The 15,986-nt window shown below is 46.9% G+C and overlaps 2 protein-coding genes across 2 annotated transcripts in view; one reads left to right on the top strand and one right to left on the bottom strand.

Moving 5' to 3' along the window:
* LOC143766162 (uncharacterized) overlaps window positions 1-15,986 on the bottom strand; it is a 103,107-nt gene that overhangs the window by 54,178 nt on the left and 32,943 nt on the right. The gene's annotated exons all lie outside the window — the stretch shown is intronic.
* LOC143767042 (uncharacterized) overlaps window positions 13,009-15,986 on the top strand; it is a 36,998-nt gene continuing 34,020 nt past the window's right edge. Inside the window, exons 1-3 of the mRNA XM_077255064.1 lie at window positions 13,009-13,105; window positions 13,266-13,428; window positions 14,227-14,819. Coding sequence (XP_077111179.1) covers window positions 13,009-13,105; window positions 13,266-13,428; window positions 14,227-14,819 — 853 coding nt within the window. The remainder of the gene's footprint in view (window positions 13,106-13,265; window positions 13,429-14,226; window positions 14,820-15,986) is intronic.

Here is a 15,986-nt window from a genome sequence, read left to right as displayed (position 1 = left end):
TTGTATTTAGGGAGGCTTTTAAACTTTACTTCACTTTACATCCTCACTCCTAAGGAACTGAGAAGCAACAGGTGGGGATTGTAATATATCTCCTTCAGGGAGACCCCCAAGCCTGGACATTTTCCCTCTTAGTTGCTTCGGATGATAAAATTTTACAGGCACTGGGTCATATATACGATGACCCTGACCGCATTTCCCTGGCCGAGCCAACGCTATGTCAGCTTCAGCAGGTAGACCGGTTCACGGAGGAGTATTTCGCAGAGTTTCGTAAGTGGTCCACAGATACTAAGTGGAATGACCATGCGCTCTGTAGCCTGTTCTGTTAATGACTATCTGTAAGAGTAAGGGATGCTTTTGCATTGTATGAGGTTCCGGTTTCCCTTGAGGTGGCCATGTCTCTGGCTATCCGTGTGGACTGCCATCTTGGCCAGAGACATAAAGAGGCACTCCAGTTTGCCGGGTGCCTGGGGTCAAGGAAACCGTGGTCTGGGTCAACTGAAGAACCCATGCAGTTGGGTGGAGTGAATTGTTTTATTTATCCAACTATAGTTCGGCGTAAAGGGGGAGTGTGTTTTTTCTGTGCTGGAAAGGGTCATTCTGTGGGTGCTTGTCCTTCCTTACCACACCGAAAAAACTAAGGAGTCCGTGTTGCAGGGAGGTTGGCAACCTGAGTGTACATATTTCCTCCATGGGTAGGTCACAATTTTTTTACCGGCTAAGATCCACCTGGGAAAAGATAAGGTGGTTATTTCAGCCTTTCTGGACAGTGGGGTGGAGTTTAATTTGCTCAATGCTAGGTTCGTCCAGGGTCTCAAACCACAAACCAGGTCCAGACCTATACACAATCACCATTAACTTTGCACCCTTGAGACAGGGCCATTTTACTCAGGTCATGTGGGGGAAAAAAACTACAGGTAGGGGCCATGCACTCAGAATTCATTGAGTGTTATGTGCTAGAGGGCTTGCCCTCTTCTGTGATTATTAGGCCATCTTGGCTTACGCTGCACATCCCCGTGGTAGACTGACAGACTGGGGACGTGGTAAAGTGCAGCGAGTTTTGTTAAGAACACTGCTTGGACACCTGGCTAGCTAGAGTGGGGACCCAATCTTAGCCTGAGTACCTATCTGACCTTGGGGATGTGTTTTCGGAACAGGGGTGCCAAGAACTTCCTCCCGATGATCCTTTTGATTACGCCGTAAGTCTTATTCCTGGGGCTAAACTGACAAAGAACAGGCTATATAATGTCTCTGGTTGAGAGAGGCAGGTCACGAAGGAATATACTGCTGAAAGTCTGACAAAGGATCCTCATCTCCCATTGCTGAGGGTTTCTTCTTTGTTAAGAAAAAAGATGGGGGGTTACGCAGCTGCCTAGATTTCTGCGAACTTAATTGGATCATGGTCAGGGATCAATATCCTCTCCCTTTCATCCTGAGCCTCTTTAACCAGATTGCAGTAGAAAAATGGCTTTCTAAGCTGGATTCCAGGGGCATGAATAATGTAATTTGAATTAATGAGGGGGATGAGTGGAAGACAGCCGTCAATACACCTGAGAGACAGTATGAAAACCTTCTGATGTCATTTGGGTTTATTAGTGCTCCCACTGTCTTTCAATACTTTGACAATTACATTTTCAATTCACTTGGGAGGTAGACTTGTTGTGATCTATCTTGATGACATATTAATTTATTTACCTGACCTCAAGTCACATCAGGTACATGTCAAGCAGGTCTTACAGATACTCAGAGACAATAAATTATTTATGAAACTAGACAAATGTATGTTCTCGGTTCAGGAGATCCTTTTCTGCGTTATTACTTATCATGCACCGGTTTTTGCATGGATCCGGCGAAAATCTGGGTGGTACTTAATTGGGATCGTCCTGAAGACTTAAAAGAGTTACAAAGGTTTTTGGGCTTCGCCAACTACTACCCTAAGTTCATCAAAAACTTTTCGGTAGTGGCTAAACCTCTGACGGATATGACCAGGAAAGGGATGGACTTTTCCAAATGGCCCAGTCCGGCCAGTGTGGAATTTGATACCTTGAAAAAGTGTTATGCATTTGCGCAGATTCTTATACAGCCTGAAGTCATTCAACCATTTATTGTAGAAAGTTGACATGTCTGAAGTGGGAGAGGTGGCTCTATTGACGCAGGGTGCAGCTCCTGATAAATGGCATCCGTGTACATATTGTTCTAGGCAACTGTTGTCTGCTGACAAAAACTATGGTCTAAGGGGTATCGTTTCTCCTTATGGAGAGTGACATACCATCTCTGGCTTGTCAAGATAAGGAGGCTTATTTGCCGTACAATGCTCCTCTGGGAATTTAAATATGCAAATTGCCTCTTCTGAGAAAAAGAGGACTTAACTCTATAGCGCCACCTGTTGGAAGTAGCGATCCTACAAGTCACAATCAACCCTCTAACAAGTCGTGCAATAGAGTTAAGTCCTCTTTTTCTCAGAAGAGGCAATTTGCATATTTAAATTCCCAGAGGAGCATTGTACGGCAATTAAGCCTCCTTACCTTGACAAGCCAGAGATGGTATGTCACTCTCCATAAAGAGAAACGATACCCCTTAGACCCCAGTCCAGAGCCTCTCACCTAGCCAAATCAGTTCTCATGCTTCGCACTGACGAGGGCCAACAGCCCGAAACACCGTGTCTGCGAATTGAGATACTGATTTGGCTTTTATCCTAAGTCATATTGCACGACTTGTTAGAGGGTTGATTGTGACTTGTAGGATCGCTACTTCCAACAGGTGGCGCTATAGAGTTAAGTCCTCTTTTTCTCAGAAGAGGCAATTTGCATATTTAAATTCCCAGAGGAGAATTCCTAATCAGATTATAGGCTCCCCTGCAGGGCCGGACTGGGACTAAAATTCAGCCCTGGCATTTGAAGTTACACAGGCCCACTTGTCACATGGTGACTGTATAATATCTTTGTACACTTGTAGGCAGGGCCGGCTTTAGGCAAAGTGGGGCCCTAGGTAAAGTTTAAAATGGGGCACCAAATGCTAACATATCGCACATCACACAAAAGCCTTTCTGTTGTATTTACGTGCGCTGAGTTCAGGCCGCTAAATGAGTTTGATCGACAATACTGAAGTTGTTCAACGCTTGTTTCCCGGCCTCTTTCCACCAGCTGAGGAATAATGATGGGACAGAACGATCACTAAGGCTACTTTCACACTAGCGTCGGGAACAACCCGTCGCTGCGCGTCGGGCCGACGTTCCCGACGCTAGTGTGTTCTCCGCCGCACAACGGGGGCAGCGGATGCATATTTCCCACGCATCCGCTGCCCCATTGTGATGTGCGGGGAAGTGCGGGGAGGTGGGGGCGGAGTTCCGACTGCGCATGCGCGGTCGGAAAAAGCGGACCGTCGGGAGCAAAAAACGTTACATGTAACGTTTTTTTCTCCCGACGGACCGCTACCATACGCCCAAACGCCGCCAAACGCATTCACCGTTTGGAAATGCGTCGCAAATGCGTCGCAAATGCGTCGCTAATGTTACTCTATGACGAAACAACGTATCCAGCAAAAACTTTTGCTGGATGCGGCGTTTCGCAAAAACGACGCATTTGCGACGTATTGCAGTTAACGCTAGTGTGAAACTAGCCTAAGGCTACGTTCACATTTGCGGTCTGCGCCGCAGCGTCGTCGCCGCAAGACAACGCATGCGTCGTGCGGCCCTATCTTTAACATTGGGGCCGCATGTACATGCGTTGTCATGCGTTGTGTTGCGTTGTACGCCGCATGCGTTTGGGCGCACCTCTCAGGGCGCGGCAAACGCAACATGTTGCATTTTTCGGGCGGCGCCGACCTTTTAAAAAACGCATGCGTCGTGTTTGCGTCGTCGATGCGCCTTATTCCCCATTGAATTGTATTGACAACGCAGACGACGCAAGTACTTGCGTCGTGGTGCGTTGTACGACGCATGCGTTTTCAATTAAAAAATGCAAAACATTGTCTAGACTTTGTCTAGACACTAAAAAAACACTATATATATAAAAAAAAGGGGTTTGGCATTGTCTTTCACAAGGCTATTCCAGAGAGAAAAGACTGAGAGGAGAATCTGCTTTCAAAACCTGTAAGTATATAATTTCTCTTTGCATTTTTATTCTGTGTTTTATTTCTTGATTTTGATTTAAATTTGTGCAATGTTTGGTCTGTGCTATTGTACGGTTATGGCACTGTGGGTTGTTATTGAAAAATTGTGTTTTTTAATCTGGTTCTGATGTACTTCTGGCGTTATATGATGGCGTTTCTTGTCTTCGGCCTTGCTTGGTTTTGGATTGGTTTTAATGGATTTTGGGTTGTTCTGGTGTCATGCGGTTGTTCAATGTCTTTTTTTTTGCTGTTTTTTTCTTGTTAAATTTCTGGTGCATGTCTTTTTCTGGTTTCTATTGTTGGGGGTAACCGTATGGCGTTTTCTTGGATCATGTCTTGCTGTGTTTTATTGTAAAGTATGCTGTTGGCATTTTTTTTTCTTTCCTTGAGTGTCTTTTCTTGCTGGTGGGGGGGCTACATTTATGATGTTTCATTTGTATTGTATTGTTCCGTGCGGCTATATGCCATTCTATTTTCAATTGTATTTTTTTTTTTTTATCTGATGGTTTTACGTCGTTTTCCGTATGGCATATATCTCCTTCCTTGACTGTTTGCATTGCCAAGTGTGTAGTATGGATGTTTTGGTTTTTTTTTGGTGGGGCCCTTTTTTTTTAATTTTCATGGGTTTTTTTTTCTATTTGACTATGGTTTATCTTTTGGGTTGCTGTATATTGTAACAGCTGTTGTCCCGTAATGTTTTTTGCTTATTATCTAGAATGGTATTTATCACCTTTTTCTGATGTATTTCTGTGGTTATATGTCACCAGATGGTGTTGTTTTGGATCATGTCTTGTTGTAATTGTAAAGTATGGCGTTCATTAGTTTACTATTTCATTGGGCCTTTTTTTTTTCTGTATAAATAAAGGTGTTTTTTTTGTAAGTTTTATTTTTTAAAATTTGGACATAGGTGTCTATTTTTGCTTAATTTTGTTTGGGTCTATTCTGGATGAAACTTTTTCATACTCTGCATTGTGTTGTATCTGCTATTGTATTCTCTTGCAATGTATGGCGTTGTGGTGTCGCTTGTTGAGTTTGCATTGTCCTATCAGTCAACAGTCCATTGTGGTTGTTTTTTTTTTTTTTGGGGGGGGGGCTATTTTAGTGTATGTGGCAGTGTTAGCTTTGGATTTGATTTTTTGATCATTTTCTCATTGCAGAACAAACTTGCAAGAATGCCAACATTAGCATCTAGCCAATCGGCGCAGGGGAGTGCGGTGAGTAATTATGTCCAGTTGCTTACTATTCGCTGTCATTTGTAGCCTTGGCAATAATTTTTGTCTACAATTTTTACAGGCTTCTTCAAGTGAGGGGGAAGGCAATCAGCGGGAGCAGAGAGCTGGGGGCCAAGGTGTTGCGTCAAGCCGGCGAGTGAGTATTTTTTATTTTTTTTTTAATTTCTTTTCTTGACTAGCATCCTGCTGTGAGGAACAGTACATTTGACTAGCATCCTGCTTTCACTAGGGATGTTGACAAATCTTAATTACATTATAGCTTTTAACCCCTTAATCCCATCTGACGTACTATACCGTCGAGGTGCGGTGGGCCTTAATTCCCACCGACGGTATAGTACGTCATACTGTTTAATGCGACATCGCGACTTAAGTCGCGGTGATCGCATTAAATTGCCGGTGCCATCTTACCTGGATGAAGATGGCGCCGACATCCCCGGGCCTGGCTCCGCCCCCCAGGCCTCTGGATCGCTGTGATTGGCTATTCAATTCTGAACAGCCAATCACAGCGTTCCTCATTGTTTCAGCCAATCGGAGCGGCTGAAACAATGAGGTCGCAGGCTAGGATCGAGTACCGATGTACTCGATCCTAGGGCCGGTGCCTGGCAACGCCAGGCACCGGCACAACCCCCCCGGATTGGCGCGATCGCCGATCGTATCGATCGCGCCAATCGCAAGGCACAGCGGCGGTATTACCGCCGCTGTGCCCTGCTGTACTGGCCTGGCTCGGTGCTGCAATAGCACCGATCGTAGGCCAGAGCCTAGTGCAGGCCCAGCAGGGCCTGCAGGAGCTGATTGGCGCGATCAATGCGATCGACGATCGCGCCAATCACAGGGCACAGCGGCGGTAATACCGCCGCTGTGCCCTTCTGTACCGTACGCCCTGCTCCCTGCTGTCCCCCGGTGTAGCGGCCTGGATCGGTGCTGCAATGGCACCGATCACAGGCCAGTGATTAGTGCAGGCCCAGCAGGGCCTGCAGGTGCTGATTGGCGCGATCGATGCGATCGACGATCGCGCCAATCACAGGGCACAGCGGCGGTCACGTTGTGACCGCTGTGTGCCCTGCTGGTGACCTGGCAGTGACCTGCCTAGGATAGGAGAGATCCAAGGCAGTTGCCATGGTCACCAAGCTCTGCAGGGATTGGTGGGATCGATGTTATCATTCGATCCCACCAATGACAGCTCACAGCAGCGGTGTGACCGCTCTGTGACCTGTCTGTCACCTGCAGGTGACCTGTGTGACCGCTCTGCAGGGGTCCTCACTCTAGCTGAGGGACTCCTGCTGAGCGGTCACACAGCCAGATCCTGTCTTGCTGGGCCTTGTGGTGCTACAGAAGCCTGTAACACCACAATCCCCTGCAATACAAAAAAAGCGAAAGAAAGAAGAAAGAAAACCAAAGAAAGAAGAGAGACTACAAAAGGTAAGTGCTAACAGCCCCTACCCGGTCTCACTTCACCCCCCCATCCCCCCCTCCATCCATCCCCCCCTCCATCCACCCCCCCATCCCCCCCTTCCCCCCCTTCCCCCCTCTTTTTTACCCCCTCCGTCCCTCTTTGCGTCGCCGCCGTGCGCACTTTTAGCAGCCGCCGAGCGTTGATTGGTGACGCAGTTCACTGATCAACACTCGTGCTCGCTTTTTTTTCAGCAGCCCCCTTTGCCCAATTCCGTACACCCATCCCGCAGCCGCCAAACTTTGATAAGTGACGCAGTTCACTTATCAGAGCTTGTGCCTGCCGTTTTCCTTTTTTTTTTTCACCACACCTGTGCGCACACCCAGCAGCCGCCGAACTTTGATAAGTGACGCGGTTCACTTATCAAAAGCTCTCGTGCCTGCCGTTTTCTTTTTCTTTTTTTTTTACACATCCCCGTGCGCTCACCCAGCCTCCGCATCTGACCCTTGCCTTCCTTTTCTTTTTTTTTCATCACATCTCCGGGCGCTCACCCCGCTGCGTCTAACCCGTGCTTTCCTTTTTTTTTTTTTTTTTTTCCCCACATCTCCGTGCGCTCACCCCGCCGCATCTAACCCGTGCTTTCCTTTTTTTTTTCCCCACATCTCCGTGCGCTCACCCCGCCGCGTCTAACCCGTGCTTTCCTTTTTCTTTTTTTTTTTTTTTTCCCCACATCTCCGTGCGCTCACCCCGCCGCATCTAACCCGTGCTTTCCTTTTTTTTTTCCCCCACATCTCCGTGCGCTCACCCCGCCGCGTCTAACCCGTGCTTTTTTTTTCTTTTTTTCTCACATCCCTGTGCACGCACCCAGCAGCCGCTGAACTTTGATAAGTGACGTGGTTCATTTATCAGAGCTCTCGTGCCTGCGTTTTTTTTTTTCACATCCCCGTTCACACACCCAGCAGCCACTGAACTTTGATAAGTGACGCGGTTCATTTATCAGAGCTCTCGTGCCTGCGTTTTTTTTTTTTCACATCCCCGTTCACACACCCAGCAGCCGCCAAACTTTGATAAGTGACGCGGTTCACTTATCAGAGCTAGGGCCTGCTGTTTTATACTTTTCTTTCACAGGTATTTTTTTTTTCCTTTAGCTTTTTCTTTTCAGAGTAGTTTGCACCAAACACTATCCCCCCACACTTACACAGTTACCAATAAAGTGCACCCAAGCACCACACTTACAAAAAAAATGTCCCGCTCATCTCGTTCGTCCCAACAGCGCTATTCAGCGGAGGAGGCATATTCTTTCCTTGCCTCCGACACTGATAGCGAGGGAGAGGATCCCACTTTTCTTTATTTTTCTGATTCTTCCTCATCCTCTTCCCACTCCTCATCTTCCTCCTCCGGCCCTGCGGAACCGCCACGCAGACGCCGCAGGACAGAAGATGAGGCTAGGCCCATCGTTGATGAAGATGAAGATGAAGCGCCCACCATTGCTGAAGACGAACCAGCGCACCCCACTGCGGACCCCATATGGACCTCGCCACCTGAAAATTACGAGCCACTGATTCCTGATTTTGTGGCAGAATCAGGAATCAAGTTTGACACCACCGGCCTCACAGAACTAGACTTTTTCAAAGTCTTTTTCTCTGAGGCTTTCGTCAACCTCATGGTGGAGCAAACTAATCTGTATGCTCGGCAATTTTTGGACCAAAACTCGGGTTCATCATATTCTAACTGGTCTCCTGTAGACGCAGTTGAAATGATGCAGTTTTGGGGCCTGGTCCTCCACATGGGGATCCTGAAGAAGCCTGAACTTCGGCAATATTGGAGTGTGGATATTTTATATAACACTCCAGTATTCTGAATGGTCATGACCCGGACGCGCTTTGAGGCCATCCATAAGTTCCTGCATTACAACGATAATGCACGGTGTCCCGCACGTGATGACCCCAACTTTGACCGTCTGTTCAAAGTTCGGCCGGTCATCGAACACTTCAACAAAAAGTTTGCAGAAGTGTACGTGCCTCAAAGGGACATCTGCGTGGATGAGTCCTTAATTCATTTTAAGGGGCGGCTTAGATTCCGTCAATACCTGCCCAGCAAGAGGGCCAGGTACGGAATCAAACTCTACAAGCTGTGTGAGAGTACCTCAGGGTACACCCACAGCTTTAGAGTCTACGAAGGGAAGGACAGCAGGATTGAACCGCCTGAGTGTCCTTCTATCCTTGGAATGAGTGGGAAAATTGTGTGGGATTTGGTGCACCCACTGCTGGATAAAGGTTATCACCTCTATACCGATAACTTTTATTCCAGCATCCCACTCTACAAATCTCTCTTTGCGCGAGGTACCGCAGCTTGCGGTACTGTCCGCAAAAATCAGAGAGGCCTCCCGAAGACGCTACTTGGGCAGATTCTCAGAAAAGGCGAGAGCAAAGCCCAATGTAGCGACCACCTGCTGGTTGTCAAGTACAAGGACAAAAGGGATGTCCTTCTGTTGACCACCATACACGGTGATGGCAGCGCCCTCAGCACTGTACGGGGTACCTCTGCACAGGTCTGCAAACCGGACTGTGTACTGGGGTACAACAAAAACATGGGGGGCGTTGATCTCTCCGATCAACTCCTCCAACCATACAGTGCTTTGAGAAAGGCCAGGGTGTGGTACAAAAAGCTGTCCGTGCACATCGTACAAATGGCAATGCTCAACGCTTTCCTGCTGTCACGATGTGCACGCAACACCGATACGTCGTACCTTCATTTACAGGAGGTAGTGGTTAAGGCCCTGATGTTTGGCACGAGGGAAGGAGCGGGCTCCAGTACTTCTGGAACTGAAGGTGCACGTGTCGTACCAGGCCAGCATTTTCCTGGGGTGGTCCCGCCAACTGAAAAAAAAGGTAAGCCGCAAAAAAGGTGCCGAGTGTGCTACAAAAGAGGAATTCGAAGTGACACCATCTATCAATGCGACACCTGCCCCGACAAACCTGGCCTGTGTATGAAGGATTGCTTTAAATTGTACCACACCTCCATGCACTACACTAATTTACTTTACAGGAAATAGAATAATTCCAAAGTTGGCACATCTAGGTAAGTTCTCTGGGGGTCTACTTTCCAAAATGTTGTCACTTGTGGGTTTTTTTCCTGTTTAGGCACATCAGGGGCTCTGCAAACGGAACATGACGCCCGCAGACGATTCCATCAAAGTCTGCATTCAAAAACGTCAGTACTTCCCTTTCGAGCCCCAACGTGTGCCCAAACAGTTTTTTCCCACATGTGGGGTACCAGCGTACTCAGGGCAAATTGGAGAACAACTTTTGTGGTCCAATTTCTCCTGTTACCCTTGGGAAATTAAAAAATTGGGGACTAAAAGATCATTTTTGTGGGCAAAAAATAGGATTTTTTATTTTCCCGCACGGGCGGTATAAACTTTAGTGAAACACTTGGGGGTTCAAAGTTCTCACCACACATCTAGACAAGTTCCTTAGGAGGTCTAGTTTCCAAATTGGGGTCACTTGTGGGGGATTTCCACTTTTTAGGCACATCAGGGGCTCGTCAAATGGAACGTGACGGCTGCAGAAGATTCCATCAAAGCCTGCGTTCCAAAACGTCACTACTTCCCTTCCGAGCCCTGACGTGTGCCCAAACAGTAGTTTTCTCCCACATGTGGGGTACCAGCGTACTCAGGGCAAATTGGACAACAACTTTTGTGGTCCAATTTCTCCTGTTACCCTTGGGAAATTAAAAAATTGGGGACTAAAAGATCATTTTTGTGGGCAAAAAATAGGATTTTTTATTTTCCCGCACGGGCGGTATAAACTTCTGTGAAGCACTTGGGGGATAAAAGTGCTCACCACACATCTAGATAAGTTCCTTAGGGGGTCTAGTTTCCAAAATGGGGTCACTTGTGGGGGGTTTCCACTGTTTAGGCACATCAGGGGCTCACCAAACGCGACATGGCGTCCAATCTCAATTCCAGCTAATTTTAGCTTGAAAAAGTCTTATGGCGCTCCTTCCCTTCTGAGCCCTGCCATGCGCCCAAACAGTGGTTCCGCCCCACATATGGGGTATTGGCGTACTCAGGACAAATTGGACTACAACTTTTGTGGTCCAATTTCTTCAGTTACCCTTGTGAAAATTAAAAATTGGGGACTAAACCATCATGTTTGTGGAAAAAATACGTTTTTTTATTTTCACGTACGGGCGGTATAAACGTCTGTGAAGCACTTGGGGGATAAAAGTGCTCACCACACATCTAGATAAGTTCCTTAGGGGGTCTAGTTTCCAAAATGGGGTCACTTGTGGGGGGTTTCCACTGTTTAGGCACATCAGGGGCTCACCAAACGCGACATGGCGTCCAATCTCAATTCCAGCTAATTTTAGCTTGAAAAAGTCTTATGGCGCTCCTTCCCTTCTGAGCCCTGCCATGCGCCCAAACAGTGGTTCCGCCCCACATATGGGGTATTGGCGTACTCAGGACAAATTGGACTACAACTTTTGTGGTCCAATTTCTTCAGTTACCCTTGTGAAAATTAAAAATTGGGGACTAAACCATCATGTTTGTGGAAAAAATACGTTTTTTTATTTTCACGTACGGGCGGTATAAACTTCTGTGAAGCACTTGGGGGATAAAAGTGCTCACCACACATCTAGATAAGTTCCTTAGGGGGTCTAGTTTCCAAAATGGGGTCACTTGTGGGGGGGTTTCCACTGTTTAGGCACATCAGGGGCTCACCAAACGCGACATGGCGTCCAATCTCAATTCCAGCTAATTTTAGCTTGAAAAAGTCTTATGGCGCTCCTTCCCTTCTGAGCCCTGCCATGCGCCCAAACAGTGGTTCCGCCCCACATATGGGGTATTGGCGTACTCAGGACAAATTGGACTACAACTTTTGTGGTCCAATTTCTTCAGTTACCCTTGTGAAAATTAAAAATTGGGGACTAAACCATCATGTTTGTGGAAAAAATACGTTTTTTTATTTTCACGTACGGGCGGTATAAACTTCTGTGAAGCACTTGGGGGATAAAAGTGCTCACCACACATCTAGATAAGTTCCTTAGGGGGTCTAGTTTCCAAAATGGGGTCACTTGTGGGGGGTTTCCACTGTTTAGGCACATCAGGGGCTCACCAAACGCGACATGGCGTCCGATCTCAATTCCAGCTAATTTTAGCTTGAAGAAGTCAAATGGCGCTCCTTCCCTTCTGAGCCCTGCCATGAGCCCAAACAGTGGTACCCCCCCACATATGGGGTATCAGCGTACTCAGGACAAATTGGACAACAACTTTTGCAGTCCAATTTCTCCTGTTACCTTTGGGAAAATAAAAAAAATGTTGCTAAAAGATCGTTTTCATGACTAAAAAGTTAAATTTTCATTTTTTCCTTCAACATTGCTTTAGCTCTCATGAAGCACCAGAAGGGTTAATAAACTTCTTGGATGTGGTTTTGATCAGCTTGAGGGGTGCAGTTTTTAGAATGGTGTCACTTTTGGGTATTTTTTGCTATATAGACCCCTAAATGTGACTTCAAATGTGAGGTGGTCCCTAAAAAAAATGGTTTTGTAAATTTTGTTGTAAAAATGAGAAATTGCTGGTCAACTTTTAACCCTTATAACTCCCTAACAAAAAAAAAATTTGTTTCCAAAATTGTGCTGATGTAAAGTAGACATGTGGGAAATGTTACTTATTAAGTATTTTGTGTGACATATCTCTGTGATTTAAGGGCATAAAAATTCAAAGTTGGAAAATTGCAAAATTTTCAAAATTTTCGCCAAATTTCCATTTTTTTTGCAAATAAACGCAGGTAATATCAAAGAAATTTTACCACTATCATGAAGTACAATATGTCACGAGAAAACAATGTCAGAATCGCCAAGATCCGTTGAAGCGTTCCAGAGTTATTACCTCATAAAGGGACAGTGGTCAGAATTGTAAAAATTGGCCCGGTCATTAACGTGCAAACCACCCTCGGGGCTTAAGGGGTTAAGGGCTGCAAGTATTGGGGGAAGGTAACAAAGTTGAACTCCCTGCACAAGAACATACATAAATACAGGTGTAGAAACCAGAGATATACATACATCAAATGGCATATTATTCAAAGACAGGACAGGGCAAAGGTACATATCATGACAGGTGCTGGTGGTTGTTCATATTTTCAAATGTTTCACCTTAATGTTTTCTAATTATTCTAGGTTTCACAACGGGACCACGGTGACAGTATTGATGTGGACCTCCTGATAACCAGCATCCAGGAGCGTGGCCCGTTGTGGGACAGCCGTGACCCCCGGCACATGGACCAGGTGGTATTGAGGCGTTTGTGGGTTGAGGTGGCAAAGTCGCAGTGGGATGGCTTTGACAGCGCTTCAGGCACGGACAAAAGCAACTTTGGTGAGTATTTCTGATACGCCGTGCTGATACGCTGCTATGACCCATCATGCCAGGATAAACACAACCGTGTGTGATGCGATCAACGCCTTCAACTTTGCATCGCACACGGTTGTTTTTTAAATGCTAAATATGTAACCTTTTTTTTTCTTTGCATTCACAGTTAAAAAGTTGAGGACCAGATGGCGATCCATGAAGGACCGTTTCAATAAGGGGCTCCGTAATGAGGAGGAGCAAGCTCGGAGTGGTGCTGCTGCGGCCAAGTCTGTGCCCTATAAATACCACAGGGCATTACAGTTCCTAAGACCGGTCCTTGGCCGCCGACAGTAAGTATTTTGTCCACATACCATATTGCACAGCCACATTGTACATTGCCCAGCCACGTACATTGCGCATCCACATAGTATATTGCCAGGCCACTATATCGCAGCCACATAGTACACATTCTAGCCACGTATCCACATAGTATATTTCCCAGGCACATAGTGTATTGGCCATCCATGTAGTCAGCGTAGCATATTGGCCATCCACGTAACTTTTTCCCTAGTGGGATGGTATATTGCCCATTAGTAATTTTTTTGGTTATGCGGGAGTCCTTGTAGTCCATGACAGGTTACGTTCTGAGTCAGGGTAGTTCTGATCGCAGGAATAATGATGACGTCTCGATCACATGATCCCAACGTCATGGCAGTTCCTGCGATCAGCGTTAACATGGCAGACATCAGCAAAGTAACTGTGTATATATATATATATATATATATATATTTTTTTTTAAATGTTTTCTCTTGACTTTAAATTTTATACTATTTTTGCGGCATAGGCAGCGTCAAGCAAGAGTTTTTTACAACAAAAACATTTTTTGCCGATGACAGTGGTGTGCGGTCAAAAGGCTTTGGCAGCGTGAATGAGCATTCATTTTCTGCCGTTGGTATGTCCATGATTGTTATCGTCAGCCATAACGGTCAGCTGGCGATAACAATCAGCAATTTATTATAGGCCACACAGACTGAGAGACAGAGGATTGTAATGTATTGTTGTGTCATGTAATGTTAATTTTATTACAGGAGTTGGCGTATGTGATAGGTTATTAATTGAAGACTAATCTTTCCCTTATCTTTTCACAGAACACACAGCAGCACCCTCGAGCGTGCTCGCCCATCTGGAGCGGAACTTCATGAATCGCCATCTGACCCGTCACAGCCATCCCACAGCGACAGCAGGCTTGCACCACCATCTGGAGAACCGGCAGCCGGTCCATCAGGTGTTCCCCTGGCCGAGGCCTCTGGCGCTCCTTCGTTCGGGAATTCCCGACAGCGCCAGCGGGCTTCGGACAGGCCAACCATGCCCGAATTTTTGCATTTGAGCACGGTCTTCCAGAACTGTTTCAAGGCGCTGGGCGATAGAATGGACACTGCTCTGTCCAATATCGACCGGCGCCTTGAAAATATGGAATCCGAGCTCTCGAGGCCGGCCAAACATTTTTTTAGTGCCATTGCTAAGGGCATGGTGGAACACCTTACGCCGGAACTCCAGATTTCGGTGATGCAGGCCTGCAACACTGCCTACGTGAGGGCTCTGCAGCAGGCTCGGGTCATGCAGTCAGCGACTACAATGCCCGTAGTGCCGTCGCTGGCTAGCATGACTCCGACTCCTGCTGCAGAGCCACTCCAGCCACCCCACCCAGGTCCGCGTGCGGAGCAACGCCACCGCAGGCACCGTAACATTGTGCCGCCGAATCCTGCTCCTGCCAGGCCCTCATCCTCCCGTAGCCGTCATGCTGTGGGAGCTGCCGCGGGAGAACAGAGGAGGAAGCGAAGGAGGACACACACTGCGGCTCTGGCTGCTCCAATCATACAGACACCAACTTTGCGGCAGGGGTCTAGCCGCAGCAGGAGCAGCCAGGGCCATTCAAGAAACAGTGCAAGACTGGTTTTGCCTCCTCCCTCCCCTACAGAGGTTGCGGTTTCGTCGCCAGTGTACCCTGAGGAGGGCTTGGAATTGCCGTCGAGCCTACTGGACTCTGGCTCATCCTCATCCTCCTCTTCCTCTCCCCATTCCCAACCAGAGACTTACCACTCACCCATGGTAGCTGAGGTTGATACCCCCTAAGTTTATTTCCCCTTTTTTTTCCTGTTTCCCCAATAAAAATTGTTATTTTTAAAACAACAATATTTGTTCTTATTTTGCAGTATACTTCTCGGCAATTCACGCCGTGCGCCGTCTATACATATTTTGGGCTTCAAACACCTCATATATGCAATGTCAGACAGTATTTTTACAATTTTTATTTTGCCTTTTTTTGGGTGTCTCTCATTGCTGTATGAGGTGTTTACAAACACTAAAGGTACCTTCACACTTAAGCAACGCTGCAGCGAATCAGACAATGATGCAGATCGCTGCAGCGTCGCTATTTGGTCGCTGGAGAGCTGTCTGTGTGACAGCTCTCCAGCGACCAACGATGCCGAGGTCCCCGGGTAACCAGGGTAAACATCGGGTTGCTAAGCGCAGGGCCGCGCTTCCGATGTTTACCCTGGTTACCAGTGTAAAATTGTAAAAAGAAAAAATACATATACTCACAATCGCGTCCCCCGGCGTCCGCTTCCCTGCACTGACTGAGTGCCGGCCCGCTGGTCACGTCACCGCTGTGCTGTGCATTCACTTTACGGCCGGCACTCAGTCAGTGCAGGAAGCGGACGCCGGGGGACGCGAAGGTGAGTATATGTACTGTTGGTGTTTTTACATTTAACACTGGTAACCAGGGTAAATATCAGGTTACTAAGCGCCGCCCTGCACTTAGTAACCCGATATTTACCCTGATTACCATTGTAAAACATCGCTGGTATCGTTGCTTTTGCTGTCAAACACAACGATACATGGCGATCTG

This window comes from Ranitomeya variabilis, chromosome 4 (genome assembly GCF_051348905.1).
Source record: "Ranitomeya variabilis isolate aRanVar5 chromosome 4, aRanVar5.hap1, whole genome shotgun sequence".
Taxonomy (NCBI): Eukaryota; Metazoa; Chordata; class Amphibia; order Anura; family Dendrobatidae; genus Ranitomeya; species Ranitomeya variabilis.
Note: the sequence above shows the minus strand (reverse complement) of the source record. Positions and strands in the feature narration are given on the sequence as shown.